Genomic DNA, 21,144 nt, shown 5'->3' with positions numbered 1-21,144 from the left:
CTTTTCCCAAAAATGGAAACATCACCACTCCCGCTTGGTGTAATAGCGTTAATTTTATTCCCCCTTTTTCAACCCATTCACCTGCCTATCCAACAAATCAATCACCCTCTGCACCCTCACCTTTACCTCCACCGCCGCCAGCACCATCAACTTCTCCTCATAACTAGCCTCCACAATATTCGCCATAAAGTCCGCCAACGCCCCCGGCTGCTTCTGCCGTGTAATAAAGAGATCCAGTCTCCTAGCCAACAAAGGCGACAAACCCTGCTGACCAGATCTCGGCAACATGGCAGTCAACCTAAGAATCGCAACCAACTCCCGACTCAGCATTTTGAGGTGGTTAAACAATTCCTGGAGCACCACCCCGCCCTTTTCAAGCTCGGTTGCATCATCGACGAGGTCGATTACCCTGCCCTCGAGAAAGCCTCTTTCGGTGTTGGTCCAGGCTTTTTCTAGCTTTACGCGGCAGATGCCCTCGACTAGGAGGGTAAACTCCCCCGTTCCACGACCTTCGATACCCGTGATTTTGGCGTCGACGCCGTAGGGGAAGAGGTCGTTCTTGGTGGCTTTGGAGGGGTCGATTTTCGGGGGTGGTGTAGATGGAGAGTCTTCTTTCTGGAGGAGGAGCTGTTGACCCTTGTAGTTGATCAGCGGGGAGGCCAGGGGGAGGCAGGCGATGGGGATGGTGTCTATTCTTCCGCTGGGGCCGGATTTGCTGGACGAGGTGGAGGCGGCCGCGGCGCGGGTGTAGACTGCTGCGAGGAGGGAGGCGACGTCGGGGCGGAGGGAGGAGACGGAGATTCGTTGGATTACTCCCGGGAGAAGAACCGCGCCTGGGGGGAGGGGGTGGATGGGGAGGGTTATGGTTTGGGTTGGGCGGGGCATGGTTTGTTGTTGATGGGAGCCCGGTGAGGTTTAGTTGTTGTTTATCGGTAGAGAAGAGGTTGTTGGTTCGGAAATCGAGGCGTGCGAAAGGAGGTATTATACTGAATCGGGTTCGTTGGAATTAAACGTTTATTCAATGATGTCTTTGTCGTTTGGGTTGCTAGGTCAATGGATGTTATTTGTTTCTTTAGTGATGCGTTGAATCGACAATTGATGACGTTACTATCACCATCTGCCACTCAAAGCCCGACAGTTAAACACTGCAGCGGAGAGGTTTGTTGAAAATTTACCAGAAACTCGCCCTGGTTCTTTAATGTTGCAGTCGTAGAACCGCAGAGAAAGCAGAGGCGTTCGACAAGTCGAGTGCGAGTGGTTGGTGACGGCGAACCCAGCAAGCACATGCCGAGGCAACAGGCGCGATGTCGCCCAGGCACGGGACCAGCTCACTGATTGGCGATTGCTTGGGCCGGGGGCCCAATTGCCGAGACCGGCCGGCCACTTACACGCCTTTCCGCCATCCCGAGCTGGGGATTCTGGGGATTTCTATTTCTTTGACTTGTTCAATTCTCCCATGGCATGATGTTTATTGCAGTTGACTGCATCGTAATCACATTTGAGACGGCGTCTTGAGTGAAGAGCTCCATGGTGCCACAGGTCATTTGCCGCTTTGCCGCTTGCCTTATCAACGGCAAGACCCTCAAGGTGCCCAATAGCCACCCAAAAGAGACCAGCACCTTCTCTCTGGAGTTGAATCTTTCCAACAGCCCAAGGCTACCTCTTCAAACACTTCCCACGAACATCCCCGGATTTCTTTATCCATCGTCTCATCGCCTCCCATTTTTCTCCACCCATCACGCCCCCACCGCAACATTCTCCACATGTACCAATCTTCCACCACTTATTTTTGACAACAACCAATGGTTTCGTGGTGTAGTTGGTTATCACGTCAGTCTAACACACTGAAGGTCTCCAGTTCGAGCCTGGACGAAATCAAAACCATATCTTTTTCCATGCTGCTGTTTCCTCACAACAGCACACTTCTCTTTTGTACTTCTCGCTTCATTTTGTAGTCTTCTTTATTAAAGTGCCATCTTGGAAAAGGCAACAACACAGGTTCCATATCACTATGCCACAAAGATTTCACAATGCTCCCCGGCTCACTGTAAATTCTTTTTCATCTTCATTATTCGCTTGATTCCCCCCTCAGCAACACAAGTCACAACAGCAACGCTGCTAGTTCATCATTTCAACGCTCCTCCTTGCTCGCCCTTCACCTTTTAAACCCCCTCACAGAAAACATAACCCTACACTTTCAACCCCCCCTCGCTTCCCTTAGCCTCGCGCTATCTCAAAGTAGGAGGTACCAATCAAACAACTACTACATACTGCTAAACCACACAGCACACCGTTCAGACAACATCCACACCAAACAGAAAACGTAGTAGTACTAGACTTCACAAAGAAAGAAAAGAGGCCCAAAAATCACCACAGATCAGTGGTTAATCGTTCACCAACCTCTGTCCCATACTCCTATCATCTCATTCCTTGCCTAGGTAAAATCACCACCAGACACTCCTTCCGTCCCTACCCCTGATTTTATGCCATTATCGACAAAACCTTTTTCTTAAGAACTATGCCACCACCACCGTCCGCTGTTCCAAAATTGCCCGCTTTTCTTGGGAGTAGGCCATGCCCGTACACAATTAAAAGAGAACCCATCTTATACCAGTCGCCAGCTGTTCGTCGAGGTAGGCAGCACGCTTGTAGACGTGGGCGGTCAAGATACGCGTCACCTCCTTCCAATTCGTGACATCGTCATCTAACGCCCCTAACTGTCTCTGCTTTCTTCAGGTTAACCTCCGTTGTTTTAGAGCCTCGGAAGGCTTGCTAAAGATGAGGCCGCCCATGTTCCCTTTTGTGCTCTTCACGAACTCGTTCCTCGTGTTCCCGCACCTGCATAATATGCTCCAAGGCCATTTGCACGCGCTGGTCCGGATTTCCTTCACGGTCATTCCTCTAGCCGCGGAAGTTTCCCGGAGGAGGCATCATGCCCCTTCTGTCCATCCGCTCCATCCTATCAAAGGGACTGGGAAGCCCGCCATAGCCCATTACATTTGGCCCGAGACCATCAGGCCCTGGTCCGCCCGGTCCGCCCGGCGCGCCGGGACCGCCTGGGAATCCCATACCGGGAGGTCCCATGAAGCCCGGGGGCGGGGGTCCGCCAAAGAAGCCCGGAGGCGGTTGCATCTGCCTGGGAGGTCCTGCCATGCCCTCAGGGGGTCCAGGAGGGGGGCCGCCAATGTGTGGAGGTAGCGGTACAGATGGGAAGTTGCTGGGACCTGGGGGGCCATGTGGGGGCGGGAAGTTTGGTGGGAACTGCATTCCGGGCATGGGCCCGACATTGGCATTCCGAGGACCGCTGTTGAGCAGCCCGGGAGGTGGGATCATTGGCCGTTGTGGCTGCATCTGAGGCGCCGGGCCCGCACCGCCCGAGGGGCCACCCATATGGAAAGGATGCATTTGGTGATCCAAGCCAGGAGGAGGCATCGGCCGCTGCAGGATCTGTGTCGGCTGTTGCGGAGGGCGGGCATTCATATCTCCGGGGTGGAATTGACTCTCATCCATGAAGCCTTGTGGTCCCGGCTGTCCACGAAGTTGCTGCTGACGCTGGGACGCGCTTCTCTCACGCTGGTATTCAAGGTGCTCACGGTCTGGCATTCCGGGAAGAGGCCCCTGCTTGCTGGATTGCTGCTGTTGTTGCATACGGGCGAGGAGCTGTTCGGGCAAATGCTGATCTGGCTGCCGTTGCTCAGGCCTCATTGTTTCAACGCGCCGGTGGCCCTGCATAAGGTGCATCAAGAATTCCGTATTTTCGTTGACCACGCCAGGTGTTTGAGGCCCGCGAGGATTGGACTGACTCTGGCGCTGAGAAAGGAGTTCCTGTAAGGCATGCTCCGGCCGACTGACTGGCGGGGAATGAGATGGACCCGGCAGACCCATGCGAGATGTCATCATCTCATAAGGAGACGGCTGTGGTGGAGGACGGAAGCGGGGATCATCACGCCTGTCATTTCCGTACTGTTGAAATGGCTCTGGAGATGCCACATTGCTCTTCTGTGGCATCAAATTATACAGTCCTCCAGGGGCATCTCGGGGAGGGCCAGGGGGTGGAGGTCCATTTGGGGTAGGGCTGCCTGAGCCTCCCAGACGACTGCTATGGAGCTTCTCTATAAGCTGCTGGAAAGCAAGCTTGTCGGCCTCGCCCGATGGCGGTTTCCCATCGCCAACAGATGCGGCTGGTGCCGGGGTGGGTGGTTCAGCTTTGGGCTGGCCATTCTCCTGCTGCGCCAGGAATGACAAGAACCGTGATGGCTTCGCTCCCTTGGGCCTGGCCGCGTCCTTGGCTTCGGCAGCGGGCGTGCCTGCATCAAGGCCTGTACCTCCAAAAGCCTCAAAAAACTTATCGGGTCTATTCTCGACGGCGGGTGCTGAGAGCACCTTGGGCTCCAGTTCGAAAAAGGAGTCAGTTGAAGGCTTGTCAAGAGCTATCGAAGCGGGCTTCTCATCCGACTTGGGTCCGCTCTTCATAGCTTCCATGAACTTGCGGAAATCGTCCGCGGTGCGGCCCTGAGAAGGTTCTTCCGCAGGCTCGGCCATCCACTCCGGGTCGTTCTCAACCTTCTGTTGGCGATCCCAGCGCCTTTCAAAGTTTCTGTCCTGGCGGTCATTGTGTCTTTCCGCAGGCCTTTCCTCTGGAGGGGCACGGTCTCTCCAGCTCTTTCTTTCGATATGCTTCTGTCCTGTCGAGGCCTCGGTGGCAGTGGCGGTCCCGCTGTCCTTGCTGAACCATGGGTCGGTCTTGCCTCTGGTGAGTCCATTCCTCCGTGGTGTTTCGGGGTCCTCGTCTTCTTGATCACGTGGGCGGAAGGTACGGCGGTTTCCACCATCCTGGTCTTCACGGTCCCTAGTCCGGCGGTCGTCGCGAGCTGGGAAGCGGTCGGTACCAGCGCCACCCATACGTCCCTGAAAGCGTTCGGCTCCTTCGGCGCCGAAGCTCTTGCGAGGCTTCACGGTACTCCAGCCCTCGGTATCCTGGTCCTGGTCTCCACGTCGCCGGAAACCATTGTTGTTCCGGCCATCTTTGCCGTCTCGATTATGATTATCCCGACCGAGTCGGTCACCGGTTGAGTCCGCGTCGTTGGTACGATTACGGAAGTTGAAGCGATCGGTTCGGTCCGGTCTGTCGAGATCCTTCGATCCTTTATCCGCATCGCCGCTCCGGGCGCCGCGGATTGCGGTTGCAGATGCGAAGGCATTGCGCGGGGGGCCGAGAATCAAGTCATCAGCAACTATTTTTGTCGAATTAGCAAAGATTGGTGATGAATTGTTGGGCTGATGTTGGGCGCCATGCACTCTCTCCAACGCAGTTTGGGTGGGGGGGGAAAGGGGTAATCCATACATCCTGAAGTTCGGCTAGCATTGCGATCCAATGTCGGACGCCGGTTTTCCTGGCCCAGCAACAGACTGTCGCCGCCTTTGCGAGCATCGTTGACCTTTCCGGGCTGATTGCGGAATGTTTCGGGAGGTGGCCTGGAGAAAATAGAGGGGTTAGCCAAACCTGTACGTATGATCTGAAATTGGGCCTTCGTCGCATACCCCATCCACTCTTCAGCGGGTGGAAGGCCCGGTGGCTTGACACATAGCGGAGATTGGCGCAAGAAGAGGAGGTGCTCCTCGGTGTAAGAGTATCTTTGAGCCATCGTGGTTAAATTAAGCAGCAACCATGAAAGGGTCGTTGGGCGCTCCTGTCTATGGAGATTGTGGCAGGCGTGGCCGAATGATGTCGACCAGACGTCCGCAGAGGAGTATTTGGCTGACGCTTGTTTGGTTAGAATATAGAGGCTCGAGAGTTATCGAATGTGAAACCAAGCGCTCGATTGATGGCAGCGCAGTGATTGATGGCGGTCCTCACCGGAGGAGGTTATCCCAGCACCCGAGATTGATCAGGAGTCGGCTGTGTTGGCAGGTGAATTGCGGGCGAGGTGACAAGGTGTGGAGCGGTGCAGAAAAGGCAGGTCTACGGGACGATGGGAAGGGAACTTGTTGCTCGAGGTTCGGCGGATGGGGAATTGGATGTGATGTCGAGGTAGGACGGTCGGTGGAAGCGCGGTGATTTTGGGCTCTTAGATTCTTGTTTGCGGGTGTGTGCTGCGGTGTGGTGTGGGTGAGGTGTGGGTGTGGGTGTGCGGTCGAGCAAATCAATGATAAACGGAGTTCGTTCTGGAAGGAGAGAGGGTCTCAGGCGACTGGCTTTTGGGCACTAGGTACGGTAGAACGGGCAGTGGCGGTGCGACAAGCAGTGGCCCGGTGGACAGTGCTACCGACTACGTGTGGATGTGGATATTCAACTCACACTCCGCCGTTGTCCGCAGGGTTAGATTTTTCGGTGCAATGCAATGGCAGAGATGGAAGTAGTTGCTGGGGAGCAGGTGGCGGGGTCGTTGTCTCTTGTTTCGAAGCCTGAATCAAACACCTCACTGGCGAGATATCCTTATCGATAAGAGCTGCCTTTCGCTTTCTCTTGCAGTAGACTTGCCTCACCAATCATGTCTTTCACAAGACCATTCACTTGGTCATATCAATTCCTAGCCCAACAATTTCAGCTCCCGCGCAAGGCATCAAAGGGACCATGATGCAAATGTGGGGGAGTCCTTGTGTCCCCAAGACGGGAACTCCTTGCTGCAGCTGTCAAGGCAGCCACAACCCTTTCATTCAACAAATCACAGGCCCCCAACTTCCTTTGAGAACAGTACTCGAGCTTCCGCTGGTAATCTTCAAAACGACTTTGGTATCTTGGTATTGTCTCGTACATGCTCTACAATTATACATTTAAATGCTCAAGGCAGCCCGTTCTTACTCCATTCTGTAACCCTTTGCTGGTCACACGTCTCCCATATCCTCCTGCGCAGGCCATCATAGACTGCAGCTTCACTGGAATCAGCGCACGCGGACCGTCGTTCCTCCAACCAGTTCATCACGCTGAATCTCGTCGTGAGCGTAGTACTGCCACCCTCGATACTACTAGCCCGGTAGAGTAATCTCAACACCTGGGTGCGTAGTGGTAGCCTCATGTATGGGTTGACCGCCAGAGCAAGGATTCTCTCCAAGATTGGTCCCCGGCTACGCTTTTTGTGGTAAAGCTCCAGGTCAGAAGCTGAACGTAACCCGTCGATGAGGTACGTCAACAGCCAACTTATCTGGGTATAAAAGGCATCGCCGACATTGGGCTCCTCGGTCAGGATCTCATCCACCAGAGGCAGCTTGTCCAGACTCCAGTATGGTCCTCGAGTCAAAAAAATGTTGACCTTGGGGTAAAGGCCATGGAGCGGGTCGCGTACGATATGCAAGGCGTGGCTGGCAAACGCGACTATTGTGCTGGGCAGAGGTCCGTTGTTGATATTGTCTTTGGCCGTTTCCGCGAGTTCAGACAAAAGCAGCCAAACTTGCTCGTTCTCTTCATACTGTGATTGTTTGATCTTGTCTGCCACCTTGAGAATACTAACAAGCGCCTCTTTACGGATACTGGCATGTTCAGATGCCAGCAATGCAATCAAGGAGGTCGCATAACCTTCGTCGACAAGTTCATCTGCTGTCTTGTTTGCCCACTTCATCAAAGCTGAGTTTTCTGCTTCCAAACTATCTGGGACATGCAGCATGCCCTCCAAGGTTTCTTGATCGATGTTCGTTGCGAGTGTGGCCGCATCCTGTGTATCCACTGCCTTCTTCTCGGATTTTGGTTTCGAAGATGACCAAGAATTGTGCTGAAATTCAAGCCTCTCAGGAACGCCTGCCTTGGCAAGCTTGCCCTTGGGATCTGGGAGGTCACTCACCATCTTGGAAAAGATCAAGCTGAGTATCGGCCTGCTCTCACCAACAGTGACTGACAGCCCCAGATAGCTAGGCAAAATTCGGCCAAGAGCCTTGAGCACCTCTTCCCCTCCATTCTTAGATGCGTGGGGAAGTTGGTCCCGGATAGCAAGAATGATGGGGCTCACGAGTGGCCCATCGATGTTTTGACTAGTGGACTCGGCAATCTCTTGTGCAATATCTTGCAGCATTTCGACATACTTCACCGATTTGCTGGCGCATTGCGTTAAGCAGTTATCCAAGAACGGCCATGCCTGAGAGGCGTACTTGGAAGAGGACTGAAGAGCTTCAATCAACGGAAGCAAGCCAGGGTGTCCGGCATGACCTGGAACGAGCTGTTGTTCGACGGCCACAAAGTTCAAAACCTGCTTCATCGCCTCCAGCGAAACACCCTTTGGGGCCTCGACGCAGATCTTCAGCAGCTGAGTGAAAGGTGACAAAGTGGTTCCTTTCGAAGCCCCGAACCACCGCATGCCAGGAGAGTACCCAGCAATAGCCAGAAGACTTTCAAGTTCTTTCAGCCCGAGGGCAAAGTCACGCGGATCCTCCAGTTCTTGGTTGGAGATGCGGCCCAGAACAGCGTCTAGATGGGCGGAAACATCCAATTTGGCACTCAGCGTAGCTTGAGGCAGCACCTCATAGCATAGACGTAGCAGCCGACTTGCCGCTTCGCGGTGGAGTAGATCCTCTGTGGGGATTTTTTGGCATGCAGTAATCATATTGCGAATGCCAGGGGCGCGCTGGCAAAACTCGTCCACCAGCCTTCGAGCGGCTTCGTTCCATATCGACTTATTGGTGTGAGAAGGGTCCTGGTAGATTGTGATGACAGCATCAAGCTTCTCTATGGCCACTACCAGGATCCTCGTGGCAAAGAACTTGATCATATTTGATTTGTGTTCTAGGCAGCGGACGAGGGCCTTTTGGTTCAGAGGAAGCGGGAGGACGTTGTCAAGAACAATTGACGTAGGTGGGGGCAGCTCGGGGACGTTTGGACCACGGCACAGATTCTCTGGTATTGGGAGAATGACGGTATCGAACAAAAACGCCGCGTAACCAATCCATGTGGCAGAAAGCTTCGGTTCAAAGGTGAAAGATTTGTTGTTGATGAAGTAGTTGGCCACTAGTTCCGGTGCCACCTTGAAGATAGAGGTGATGAGTTCGCTTTGTTTGACGCTTGACCAAGGGCGCAGATTTGGTAGAAAGTTCGAGAGCGTGAAGTTTCGAATAGGCACTTCCGTCTTGAACTTGTTCATCCACGCAACCGCTTCCAGGCCCAAGTCGTCGAGCTCCGCCCTTGGTATTGTCGTGTTTGGGTCTATCTCCCGGGGGTAGAATCCAGCGTCCTGTCTCAAGACGCCACAGGCTGGGTTTGTGCACACAGCTAATAATAGTTCGTGGGCCATATCAGCTATCGAAGGCTCGTCTTCGGCTGGGGAATCGAGGCGATACTGGTAAAGCGCCGATAATCGAACAAGGGTCGAGGTGTTGAGCAGGTTTGACTTGGCCTCGCGGGGAACCTTATCGTCCATGATAATGTGATTTTTCAGCCCAACGAGTAGCTCCTTGAGCACATATGGAGGATCCTGCTTGACGTCCCTGGTTAGCGCAGAGACGATGTCTCTTTGGGAGAGCAATTCCTTCTTCGCCTCTGGGTGAAGGTATTTGATTGCGGCGAGAAAGAATTGAATAGCATTGGTGCGAGCCGAAGGTCGCTTGGTGTCTTCCTTGTCCTCTCCCATGTGGACGATACCCATATTGCGGGCCAATGATTTCAACATGGTCGCCCTCGCCCTGAAAAGGGGTCTCGCAATCGTCCCTCCATCGAAGCTGACCGCCTCCCTCAACAAGCGAAGTGTGGGAGAGATGACAAAGGATTTCCCCTTGTCAGCGGTTAAATTCCGACTGATCAGCTGTTGAAATTCTTTGATCAACAGTGTTCTGCAAATTCCAAGCCCGTATGGGACGGTCTCAAGCGACTGGGAGAGCAGCCTCAGGAGCAGGACGAGCACCACGGGAACAGCGGACATGAGATTGTCGTTGTTGGTTTGACCGGCATGACTCCATGTGTGCATAATATCTGGCAGGTAGACCGGGTTCTCCCCATCTTCGGCGGGTTTCTCTGAATCCAAATAATTTCGGAGAATTTTGGCGCGTTCGCTCTTTATGCCGCCATCTGTGCTGAGGAGTTCGTCAAGGTAGAGTTTGAGCGATTGAAGACCTGGAATTTCAAGTTAGCCGCACAATTGACCTGCCAACACTGAAAACGGAAGGTACAAACCATGTCTTGACCGCGCTGGGTCCTGGTCGAATACCAGGAGTTGCCTCAACTGTCTGCTGGCGTGGACTTCCTCGGACGTCGGTGCTTCATGAACCACCTTGGCTCTTTTTCTCGGACCACCGGCAGCATCGCCGCCATAAGAGAACCGTTTCCCCATTCTGCGCAAACGAATCCAATGTCGAATGAACTATGCGACAAGAATTCGGGTTTGCTGTCGCAAAACAGCGTTGCTTGGGTAACTTTCTGGGAAATTCACTATTCTGCACCAAGTCACCGCTTTCCAATCGTGAACTAGCCGGGCGATAAGATCACTAGCTTCAGTCAGATAAGACCAAGCTTTCTGTTCCCCATTCTATTGATAGGAAGCCAACTACCCAACTAACTTAAAAGTTCACACAATTAAATTACTCGATGAAGCTCAAAGATACCTAATCTAATATGTTTCTCACTCGATATCTTGGTTTTCTACTTGGCTTCATACGCGGACAGAACTAAGCGAACTATTCAGAACGACTCTGCTCCACAACCCTAACCCGTATCTTGGCACGAACCCAAGTTTCTGAACAATCAGCTCAACGACCTGCAGGGGCCTCGCACGACAGCTTGGATGACCGCATCTGTGAGATCTTCTACGACTCGCACCTTCGGTCCTCCACAATCAATGGCCCAGCCACCAACCACTTTTCTCACCTACCTCTCGAAGCGGGGGAGGTACGATGATGCTTCATAGTAATGCCGGTTATCGGCAGCATGCACTAATCCTCTCTATGTACGGGTTCCGAAACAACGGTCAATCTTTACCTAACCTTTGCCAGGGTGCTGTGCAGTCACACCCCTCCAAGGGCCCAGCCAGTTCCTACACAAGAGAGGGGGACCTCCCTCCTCGAGTTGACTCATGACTTCTCACCTTCACTCTCATGCACTTGCCCTGAAAACCTCTTCGATAAACCGAACGTCGTGCATTGCATTGCAGCTCAACCTGCAACGTCAAAAATACTCTCTGGGTTCTGCGTCGCATTCGGTTCATCGTCCCGTCTTTTACCAACACAGGGTCCGGTCCGGCTTGCCTCATCCGAACAGGCCGAGCCGTCAAGCTCTCTCCGGTGGCGGACTTACCTTGAACACTTTCAACACACACAAAATACTTCTGTAAAAAAGGTCATCAAAATGCCCTCAAGTCCAAGAAGTCAGCCAATTCCAGCAAGAAAAGAATCTTCCATCCCCAGCAGCCACCATGACCGCCACGCATCCTTAGCAAACTCCTTCCTCTCCACTTCGCCTCTTGCCCAAGAAGTCCTGGCACGAGACCTTGCAGCTTTCTCCGATGACGAAGACATACCCGTCGACACAGAAGCAGTTGACGGATCTGACCATGGAGAAGACGATGCCACCCAAGGACCAACTCTGTACCGCCGGCCAAGCGGGATAGCCTTTGGGACTACCCGCCCAGCTCTTGCTCTTCCCTTGGGACATGATGATCCCGCCTTACTCACCCGCACTGAGCGAGCCCGCAGCCGTGATGCTGAACGGTCTTTGCTGAGGGACAATCATATTCTTCCGCCTAAACACCACCATGAGCCACCACCAAAAGGCATCGCCGGCCAGTTCTCCCGGTTGTACAAACGACTCTTCAGCACCAAGGTCCCTCTTCCGTCCAGTGATGAGGAAGCACCTCGCATCATCATCGGTCCGGATGAGCGGGCTCCCTTGCTGGGAAGCACCTCTCGTCATCCATCAGATGCCCCGGAAAATCTCAACGAGCAATGGGAAGCTGCCGTGGCGGCAGGACAAATCCGCACCACCTGGCAGCGGGAGGCGAAAACTATTGCTGGTTATTCCAAATCACTGATTGTCACCTTTTTGCTGCAGTACTCCTTGACAGTAACGTCCATCTTTGCTGTTGCAAGACTAGGAACTGTCGAGTTAGGAGCAGTGACATTGGCTACCATGACAGCAAACATCACCTGCTACGCTCCTATCCAGGGTCTGGCCACGAGTCTGGATACCCTCTGTGCGCAGGCGTTTGGATCTGGGCACAAGACCCTAGTGGGGCTGCAGATGCAGAGGATGGTGTACTTTTTGATGTTGGTGCTCGTGCCGGTGATGGGGGTGTGGTGGAAGTCGGAGGAGATATTGATCAAACTGGGAATTGAAGAGGCGAGCGCGGCGTTTGCGGGGATTTATCTCAGGACGATTGTGTTGGGTGCGCCGGCGTATGCTATATTTGAAGCAGGGAAACGGTTTGTCTTGGCCCAGGGACTGTTTCATGCTACTACGTATGTGCTGCTTGTGGCGGCGCCGGTGAATGTTCTGTTGAACTTTTTGTTTGTGTGGAAGCTGGGTTGGGGGTTTAAGGGCGCTCCGATGGCGGTGGCTATTACGCAGAATTTGTTGCCGTTGTTGTTGGGGCTATATGTGTGGAAGGTGGAGGGGAAGGAGGCGTGGGGAGGGTTTAAGAAGGGGGCCTTGAGGAATTGGGGACCGATGATTAGGTTGGCGTTGCCGGGGATGATTATGGTTGTGGCGGAGTGGTTCGCTTTTGAGATTTTGACGCTGTTGTGTGGGAGGATTGGGGTGACGACGCTGGCGGCGCAGAGTGTGTTGGTTACTATTACTTCGACAACTTTTCAGATTCCGTTTCCGTTGTCGATTGCGGGCTCGACGAGGGTTGCGAATTTGGTGGGGGCTAAGTTGGTGGACGCTGCGAAGACTTCGGCCAAGGTGACTGTATTTGGAGGCTTTCTCGTGGGGGTGTTTAACCTGACGATGCTGACGGTGTTTCGGTATCAAATCCCGCGGCTTTTTACTGACGATGAGGATGTCATCAACTTGGTTGCGAAGGTCCTTCCTGTTTGTGCGCTGATGCAGGTCTTCGATGGCATGGCTGCTGTCTCTCATGGGCTGCTGCGTGGTATTGGCAAGCAAGAATTCGGAGGATACGCCAACTTGGTCTGTTATTATGTCGTGGCGCTGCCCATATCCTTTGGCTTGGGCTTTGGCCTGGACTGGAAGTTGACTGGCCTCTGGATCGGCGTCACGATTGGCCTAGGCCTGTGAGTACTCCTTGAACCAGATTTGATGATGCGATTGCTAATATTCCTGTTTAGCGTGTCGTTGGTTGAATATGCGTTTATCTGGGCATCTGATTGGGATCAGGCAGCCAAAGAGGCTGAGAACAGAAACAACGCCGGCTGATGATAGAAATCCAAGAAAAAGATTTGGAAGAAGAGAAGAGGAGAAAATCGGGTTGATGAAACATATGACGACATCACAAGAATGGCAGAATGAATAGGCTATGAAACAACTATGAATGGGTTGACTATTGCGATGGTTTGGGAAAAAATACACATAACGCTTGTTTCAGCGTATATTTACAAAGGGATGTGAGGCAAGCATAAGTAGATATATGCCCAAATTTGGGGCTCGGGTGAAGTTGGAGAATAGGGGTAAAAAGGGGCATCAACCGCCGGGCCATGCCGGTTAGTACCTAATGGTTACGTACACAATGTTTACTTCCACCAAAAACCAAGACGATTTTTTTAGGTTTGGTGACGATTTTCATTAAAAACATTTCACCGCCCTCAACTCACATGATGGGCACAATGACATTCGATGCAAAGCTTGTGTTTATCTTCCTCTTTGGGTGTAAGTGGCGGGTGCACCCTTCGGGTGGCAAGGGTGTTCTTTGAAGGGTTCTGGCGGCTGCCAGAGGTCCCCGCGATTTGCCCCTCGTGCCAGGCTGCTGGGCCGGGGCCCGGCGATTACCCGGGCAATAAAGCAGAAGGGTTCAGGGCACCCACTTTAAATTGCAGCTGTGTTGACCCTTATCGTGGACTTGTTGGGGAACCTTAATTCCTTCCAATATAACTTGCGCCCAAACCCTCTGTCTACCACCCGTGACGCGCTCCTAACCTCACCCACTTCATCTATACCGCCTACCATGTCTGTCACCACCATCGAGACCCAGACGCGCAGCGTCCCCATCACAGCCGAGACCATCCTTAGCCTGTTCCCCGATATCGACACCAGCGGCGAGGCGCTCGAGGGCCACGATGAGGAGCAGATCCGCTTGATGGACGAGGTCTGCATCGTGACAGACGAGAATGATATGCCGATCGGAACTGCCAGCAAGAAGCTTTGTGAGTTGTCACCATAATACAAGAAGCAGCTAGGAAAGGGGGGGAGGGGTTATTATGCGCGGGTTCATGTTGTACTGACCAGGAACACCACGCGCAACCAGGCCACCTCATGACGAACATCGACAAGGGACTCTTGCACCGCGCCTTCTCCGTCTTCCTCTTCAACGACAAGAACGAGCTGCTTCTTCAGCAGCGTGCCTCCGAGAAGATTACCTTCCCGGACATGTGGACCAACACCTGCTGCTCGCACCCGCTGCACATGGCGAGCGAGACCGGGTCCAACCTGGAGGACTCTGTTTTGGGCGTCAAGAATGCTGCGCGACGGAAGTTGGACCACGAATTGGGCATCAAGAAGGAGCAGGTCCCCCTGGAGGACTTTCACTTCCTGACACGCATTCACTACAAGGCGCCAAGCGACGGGAAATGGGGCGAGCACGAGAGTGAGTAGCAATGATGTGCAGCCGCCCCGCGCTGTCGTGCCAATGTGCTAACCATGAGGTACCACTCTAGTCGACTACATTCTCTTCATCAAGGCCAATGTCGATCTTAACCCCAGCCCGAACGAGGTCAAGGACGTACAGTATGTCTCTGCCGAGAAGCTGAAGCAGCTCTTTGAGGATCCTTCCCTTAAGTTCACGCCTTGGTTCAAGCTGATCTGCAACTCGATGCTGTTTGAGTGGTGGGCGAACTTGGACACCGGGCTCGACAAGTACAAGAACGAGCAGGAGATCCGCCGCATGTAGTGGACGGGATCGGAATTCGGATTACACAGCAAAACACAGCAAAAGAAAAGTGCAGTTTTTCGAGACGTTGGCCGTCCGATTGGTTTCCGCTTTTTATGCCTAAGATATCCGCTCTCTGCTTTGTTTGGACCGGCGACTTATAAAGCCGGGCAGAGAGCCGCTTGCTTCCTTTTTCAGCACCTTGCATACACAACACTGGTAGTCTTACTTAATCGCAGAGCAATTGCTTTGGGGGGGCTAGGGTGGGGGGTTTCTACCAAAATAATAATCAGAAGAACTATTTTCCTGTAGATTCGGCAACGGGGGGTACAGAACATTGGTGCTCCGGGCATGCAACCATGCGATGTGACAACAACAACAACAACAACAACAACAACAAAGCTGTTCGTGCTTGCTGCTGAGTATGCCACCCGTTTATCTCTTCTTCGACTGGACAAGCTCTTATCATGACAGGTATTACTATCTCTCGGGAACCAGCGGCTGCAGGCAGGGCGTGCGGTCAGGACACCCATGGCTGCGTCACCTGATCATCTTGCATATCCGTGTACATACAGGCCACGAATTGACGACGTTTGATTGGAACAGGGCGACTTACATGACCATTTGATGGCCAACTTTCCACTCAAACACCGGTGGGACCCGATGCTCGGATCAGCACAGTCCCCCCAGTCCCCTAGTCCGTCTAACTTGGCATGTGCAGCTGAACCGCTAGGAATTGGACTGTTGAGCCTGGGGACAAGGACCCTGTTCGTCAACAGGATGCTGTACAGGTTGCATCTCGTGCAGGCTTCATTGGATAGCGAGTTTGGACGAAGGCGAGATCCCAACCCCCACCTTTGACCGACGTTGGGGATGCCGGCGCTGCCGTTGCTTCATGGTTCCGTCCTTGGGACCTCCCTGGTTTCCCCCGGTCTGTGGGCAGCCGTTGGCAGCCAATGGATACGCCCGCCCCGTTGTCCGGGACCTTCAACGGAACCATTCCCGACCATTTCCTATTCCCTAACAGAGAGATACGGACTTGTGTTGTCTGATGACTGGGTGGACTGGGGGAGACCTTCTCCGGCTCTCTGCGGTGTGAGTGCTCACACATGGGGAGCCCACCGTTCCCCTACATGCATGTCCTCGTGGGCGTGGTGTAAGTGCTCCCCGTCTTTCCCAAAAGAGCCCGCTGCATTCCTCCGGCTGCTTGCCTGATTTCCAAACATTGGGAACTTCTCATCCCACCTATCTTATCGTCTCCGACTCTCGTCATCCTTGTCTCATTACGTCGGAGCAAGCTGGTCCCCCTTCGTGTCATTTGTCTCAGAAATTGTTAAGAGGTCCGTCCTAGTTTGCTGTCTACATATTCAAGGTGCCTACCTGCCACTTCGTCGCCTTCTTGGATTCTTCGTCAGAACTACCACTACCCCAGAGTTGATCCAGTACAACACCCCCCCGTATTATCCAAGTCTACTTGAAAGTCCCCCATTCAGGGGGGCAATTTAGCATCAAGGGCACGCACACACACTACGCGCTGTTGCCATTGTCTTGCCTGTTGTTTGTTTGTTCGATCTTGTAGTTGTTGCTGTGTTGCTGCTGTTGTTGTCTTGTTTGCTTCTTCTTGCACAACGACCATAACCTGCTACCGCTGCTACTACCACCACTCAGACTACTAGGACAATCCCTACCAGGACTCGTCCCATCCAGTCATTTTGCCACTCCCACTATCCAATCTATCACCATCAACCCGTCTTACACAGCCCACGCCAAGAAACCCCAAACGACAATCATCCATCCACTCTCCGGCAGGCTGGTACTTACACATATATACAAACACTTTCCCCCCCAACCTATCTCTCGTTGTCTTTTTACTCTTACGTGTAACGAGACATTCGAGAACAACAACAGCCGCTCTTCGAAGATAACCCATACAGCCGGGTCTTGGTCAAGACCTTTTCTTCGATTACACTTTCACCTCCTCTGTTTTTACCAGCCAACGGAGCCAGGACAGCTCAAAGACCACATTGATGTCTGCTGATTTGCGAACCGCACTTAATTGCCTCCGCCACCCGTCCAGTAAGTCATCAAATCACACATTGCGGTTGTTCTGGAAGACCGAGATGCTAATGAGGTCGTCCTCAATAGGGTTTATGCCCGTCTCGAGAAGTCAGCTTTCGAGAGTCCATACGGGTGATAGTATACAAAATATATCAGACACATAAAGTACTTCTCTCCCTCCCAAGTCGTCCGTCTTATCTCATGCTCACCATGATGTAGTTGAACGAGACGTTAGCCCAGCATGGCGACGTCAACCACCACCACCACCACAACAACAACAACCACGACCTCCAACCCCTCCGCCACGACCATTCCACTCTCCACCTCATCAACAACAACAAACAGTGGTGGGAATGGCAGCAGTAGTGGCGTGAAAGTCCTTGCAACACTCACCAAACGCTCCCTCCTCCCCGCAGCCTGGAACACCCAAGTGCGCACCGTCCAAACCCACGAATGCCGCGAGGCGGCCCTCAGTCTCGCGCACGCGTTCCAGGCGGATGACTACGCGAGGTATCTGGTGGATATCGAGAGCAACCCCGCTGTTGAATCCCCTCTTTCCAACGATGATTCCGCCACCACATCTGGAGGGGTGACATTCACCTGGGCTGGTTTCGGCGGCGAGGCAAAGGGACGACAGGGCAAGGGTGCGGCGGAAGACAAATGGAACCTTCATGTCGATATCCTGACTTACACCGTCGCCTCTCACTGCATCGGCGGGGGGCTTGTGACGACGGTGGGGGAGGATTTTGATAGTGTTGCTCTTTGGTAAGTGCCCCTCCCCTCACCGCATGATGAAAACAAAGTGTTGATAAAAGAAAAAGGGTACCACCCAACCCACCCCCCTCCCTCGACAGCTACCTAACCCACTTCCGCTCTGGGCTCTGGCGTCTGCACTTCCAACTCTGCGCTGAAGGCCGTCGCCGTCTCTTTGACGAGATCCTCCCTCTGCTTCACGACACCAAGCGGGAGGTCTTGGGCCCGGAGAAGGAGAATGATGCTTGGTATTTGGTTTACTTGGGCACTAAACCGAGATCTCAGGGGAGGGGCTTGGGGGGACGGTTGCTGAGGGATGGGATGATGAGGGCGGATAGGGAGGGGAGGCAGATGTACCTTGAGTCGAGCTCGGCGGTGAATAATGAGTATTACAAGAAGTTTGGGTTTGAGATCAAGAAGGAGATTTATTTGAAGAGGGGGAGGTGGCCGGTTAGGTTGACTATCATGGTGCGGGAGCCGGGCGCGACGGGGAAGGGGAGGAGGGTTGGCAAGGTTGTTGGTTGATTTGGGAAAGAGAGGAAGGAATGGTTTCTGGTGCGTCTGAATTTTCTGTTTTTGTTTTGTTTGTTTTTGGATGTTTGATGCTGGTTGATCAACTCAACCTATGGTGATTTTTGACCAAGTTTGAAAGGGGGTCGTTTGCTTACATGTATCGCCATACTCAACATATGGCTCGCAGATTGACTTTTTGTTTGTTTGGCTAATTGGTCTTGGATTCTTGTTTGAGATGATGTTCTGCGCTCTTTACGACTGTTAGGTCAGATCTACCTAGATAGTAGCTATAATCCACCGAACAACTGCAATGATCCTTCGGTAGCCCCAAATCAGAATGCCATGGGAATTGTACGTACTCTACATGAGACAAATCAAAGCAATCAGTCAAATAACTGGCGCCGTGGTATCCCTCGCCATGCATATCCCGTCATTCAATCTGTACATGCCCCCTACACCAAACAATTTTATGTCTCGAGAATGGCCCAGGTCTCATCATCAACAGTGGTATAGACAATACCGTTGCCCAACAACTCATCCGCCGCTGCAAGCACATCCCTCTTGCCCATCCCAGACCCAGCCATGACATCAGCGACATTGATCCCTTCTATCGATCTTGGATCGCTCTGCATGAACTGATACAACGACTTGGCCTGTCTCGAGCAAGACGCCACCCTAGCATTAGCCGCCGCAGCATCACCTGAATACCCATTCCCACTGTCGATGAACATGCTGTCAGAGTCCCCTCCACCATGACCACCAGCAGCCGCACCCTCTTTTTGTGGCCAAGGACCACCAGGTAAACCCCTCGAGATGCAGACATGCACATAGGTAGACTCCAACAAATGATAGCTGACCTCGTTATAATCGTCGATCACTCTGACATGGTGTGCGCCAACGTGGATCTTGCCGTTGAAGCTCGAGAGTCTACCGAGAACACGGACCCAGGTGTCAAGGCTAAAGGGGGTCTCGGCGCCTGATTCGGACTTTTCGAGGTCGACCCATTTCTTGACGTCGATGGTACCGCCGGTGCCGTCGTCGATCTTGTATGTGATGTTTGTGGTTTGGGGTTGGACGGAGCGCACTTGGCCGACAAGGGTGACTGTGCTGACGGGGAAGCCGTCGATGGTGATCTCGGACTCGTTGTAGCCGGCTTTGGCGTCGTGGATTTGCTTGATAGTTACTGGGCGGAGGTACTCGTCGATTGTGCTCTGTTGTGGGGGATCGATGTTAGCCTGGGGGCTCAGGTAGTGCGAGACCTTATGTGGGAACATACCCTCTTTGATTGACCCTGACTGCCTTGCTGGGAACCGCTCATGAAGCCGCCGCCCTCATCACCGCCTTGGGCGCCATAGCCCGTTCTTTGATACCCGCCGTATGATGCTGCCATTACATTAGCCTTAGCCTGTCAATATTGTGTTCCTGATCGGTATAGCATACTCATGGTGTCCTGAAGTCGTTATATGTTGTTGCAAGAAGTCTGTCAATAGCGCGGGTGGTGTCGTAGTCAAGTCAACAACAAACTTCAAAATGCTTGGAAAGGTGAATAAACCGAAAGACGCGTTTCCCTCCCAGCTCCTTCGCGTCAGGTCGCGCAGGCAGAAGCCGCACTAATTAAAAGCCCAACGCGTGCCCCGCTGCCACCGATAAGCGCTCCGATAAGTGTCAAGAATGACCCCCGCTCACCCCCACTCGTTGCAACAAACACCAGCAAGGTTCTCATTCAAGCCCACGATGGCGTCATGTTTGTGAGGGCAGCACACTTATACAAACTCATCACATCTCATATCAAACTTACGAAATAGAAATTTTATGATGCCCTCTACCTATCCAACCATCCCAAATACACTTTTCATCCCTCCAGACCAAAATCCAGCCATGAGCGATCAAATAGACGAGGAAGACCTCACCCGGTCGAGTTTGTGTTGTCAGCCATTGGCTTCACTGACAAGGCCGGTGGATGTTCACCAGATTATAGAGTAAATCACAGCTCATATTTTATCTCATGTCTTCTCAAATCCTCAGCACTAATAATTTCATCTCACAACAAGCCGCGACCCCCTCGCCAGAGCCTTCTTCCACCCCCCTCTATTCGGCCCCCTAATCTTCAACAACGAATCCTCCGACTGCCGCGACCACTGCGCCAACGAGCGCACCTTTCTCTCTTACCTCCGGTTATCGATCTACATGGCCATTGTCTCCGTCGCGATAGTCCTGTCCTTTCATCTGCGGAAAACAGCGACAGAGACCGAGTTGAGGATGGCGTATCCCTTGGGGGCGGTTTTCTGGGCGTTGAGTGTGAGCTGTCTTGGGGTGGGCTTGGCGAATTATATCAGTGAGTAATGTGGAATGGGAAGGGGAGGGGAGGGGAGGGGAATTGTTGCTGATGAGATGGTAGAAACGGTGAATAAGTACAGCAGGAGGGCGGCGATTGTGCAGACAGGGTGGAAGACGCAGACTGTAAGTACTGGGACAGGGGAACAAAAAAGAGGAATATGTACTGATGGGATAATAGGTGATGGCTTGCATAGCGCTGTGTATCGTCGGCGCGTGCGTGTCGTTGTTGGTGATAAATAAGTTGAATGAGGGGGCTGACGAGTGAGTGATGCTGGAAGATGAGAAAGCAATTTACGAGGATGGTTGCCACTCTATGCATTAATGAATATCATGATCCGTACATCTCAAAAATGTAAGGTAGAATGTGACTAACCAAGCTCAGATGCTCAGACGATAACGGAGAGATACCCGGACTATGAGATACAAGTACCCAAACCACATTAATGTCCCTCTTCCATATGAAACCTTCAAACTTACCCCATAACCTACATCACGTCCTCACTCCCCCCTCAAACAAAACAAACCCCCCACC

At 52.8% G+C, this 21,144-nt stretch overlaps 8 protein-coding genes across 8 annotated transcripts, besides 4 other annotated features; 4 read left to right on the top strand and 4 right to left on the bottom strand.

Annotated features, from left to right (window-relative positions):
- Positions 1 to 54: 54 nt before the first annotated feature.
- Positions 55 to 885, bottom strand: PODANS_6_2980 (uncharacterized protein; the record flags this gene model as incomplete). Its single annotated transcript, XM_001910160.1, has 1 exon — positions 55 to 885. The coding sequence occupies one exon, from the start codon at positions 883 to 885 to the stop codon at positions 55 to 57; it is 831 nt and encodes a 276-aa protein (XP_001910195.1).
- A 919-nt stretch (positions 886 to 1,804) lies between these two features.
- Positions 1,805 to 1,878, top strand: a tRNA (tRNA-Val).
- Positions 1,879 to 2,901: 1,023 nt separating this feature from the next.
- Positions 2,902 to 5,645, bottom strand: PODANS_6_2990 (uncharacterized protein; the record flags this gene model as incomplete). Its single annotated transcript, XM_001910159.1, has 2 exons — positions 2,902 to 5,234; positions 5,345 to 5,645. 2 exons carry the CDS (start codon positions 5,643 to 5,645, stop codon positions 2,902 to 2,904), a joined length of 2,634 nt encoding a protein of 877 aa, XP_001910194.1.
- A 1,137-nt stretch (positions 5,646 to 6,782) lies between these two features.
- On the bottom strand, positions 6,783 to 10,247 carry PODANS_6_3000 (uncharacterized protein; the record flags this gene model as incomplete). The annotated part of the gene is made up of 2 exons (XM_001910158.1): positions 6,783 to 10,030; positions 10,091 to 10,247. The coding sequence occupies 2 exons, from the start codon at positions 10,245 to 10,247 to the stop codon at positions 6,783 to 6,785; spliced, it is 3,405 nt and encodes a 1,134-aa protein (XP_001910193.1).
- Positions 10,248 to 11,257: 1,010 nt separating this feature from the next.
- On the top strand, positions 11,258 to 13,285 carry PODANS_6_3010 (uncharacterized protein; the record flags this gene model as incomplete). The annotated part of the gene is made up of 2 exons (XM_001910157.1): positions 11,258 to 13,143; positions 13,198 to 13,285. 2 exons carry the CDS (start codon positions 11,258 to 11,260, stop codon positions 13,283 to 13,285), a joined length of 1,974 nt encoding a protein of 657 aa, XP_001910192.1.
- Positions 13,286 to 14,030: 745 nt separating this feature from the next.
- Positions 14,031 to 14,972, top strand: PODANS_6_3020 (uncharacterized protein; the record flags this gene model as incomplete). The annotated part of the gene is made up of 3 exons (XM_001910156.1): positions 14,031 to 14,229; positions 14,331 to 14,669; positions 14,740 to 14,972. 3 exons carry the CDS (start codon positions 14,031 to 14,033, stop codon positions 14,970 to 14,972), a joined length of 771 nt encoding a protein of 256 aa, XP_001910191.1.
- A 136-nt stretch (positions 14,973 to 15,108) lies between these two features.
- Positions 15,109 to 15,128: a sequence feature (primer 285).
- Positions 15,129 to 15,320: 192 nt separating this feature from the next.
- Positions 15,321 to 15,351: an STS (microsatellite 285/555 NON POLYMORPHE).
- Positions 15,352 to 15,359: 8 nt separating this feature from the next.
- Positions 15,360 to 15,379: a sequence feature (primer 555).
- A 1,871-nt stretch (positions 15,380 to 17,250) lies between these two features.
- Positions 17,251 to 18,287, top strand: PODANS_6_3030 (uncharacterized protein; the record flags this gene model as incomplete). Its single annotated transcript, XM_001910155.1, has 2 exons — positions 17,251 to 17,774; positions 17,831 to 18,287. 2 exons carry the CDS (start codon positions 17,251 to 17,253, stop codon positions 18,285 to 18,287), a joined length of 981 nt encoding a protein of 326 aa, XP_001910190.1.
- A 455-nt stretch (positions 18,288 to 18,742) lies between these two features.
- On the bottom strand, positions 18,743 to 19,719 carry PODANS_6_3040 (uncharacterized protein; the record flags this gene model as incomplete). Its single annotated transcript, XM_001910154.1, has 3 exons — positions 18,743 to 19,486; positions 19,552 to 19,658; positions 19,716 to 19,719. The coding sequence occupies 3 exons, from the start codon at positions 19,717 to 19,719 to the stop codon at positions 18,743 to 18,745; spliced, it is 855 nt and encodes a 284-aa protein (XP_001910189.1).
- A 368-nt stretch (positions 19,720 to 20,087) lies between these two features.
- PODANS_6_3050 (uncharacterized protein) lies at positions 20,088 to 20,877 on the top strand (the record flags this gene model as incomplete). The annotated part of the gene is made up of 4 exons (XM_001910153.1): positions 20,088 to 20,254; positions 20,327 to 20,610; positions 20,674 to 20,735; positions 20,791 to 20,877. The coding sequence occupies 4 exons, from the start codon at positions 20,088 to 20,090 to the stop codon at positions 20,875 to 20,877; spliced, it is 600 nt and encodes a 199-aa protein (XP_001910188.1).
- Positions 20,878 to 21,144: the final 267 nt, after the last annotated feature.

Source organism: Podospora anserina, chromosome 6, assembly GCF_000226545.1.
Source record: "Podospora anserina S mat+ genomic DNA chromosome 6, supercontig 2".
In the NCBI taxonomy this organism is placed as follows: Eukaryota; Fungi; Ascomycota; class Sordariomycetes; order Sordariales; family Podosporaceae; genus Podospora; species Podospora anserina.
This window is presented reverse-complemented; position numbering and strand designations above follow the sequence as displayed.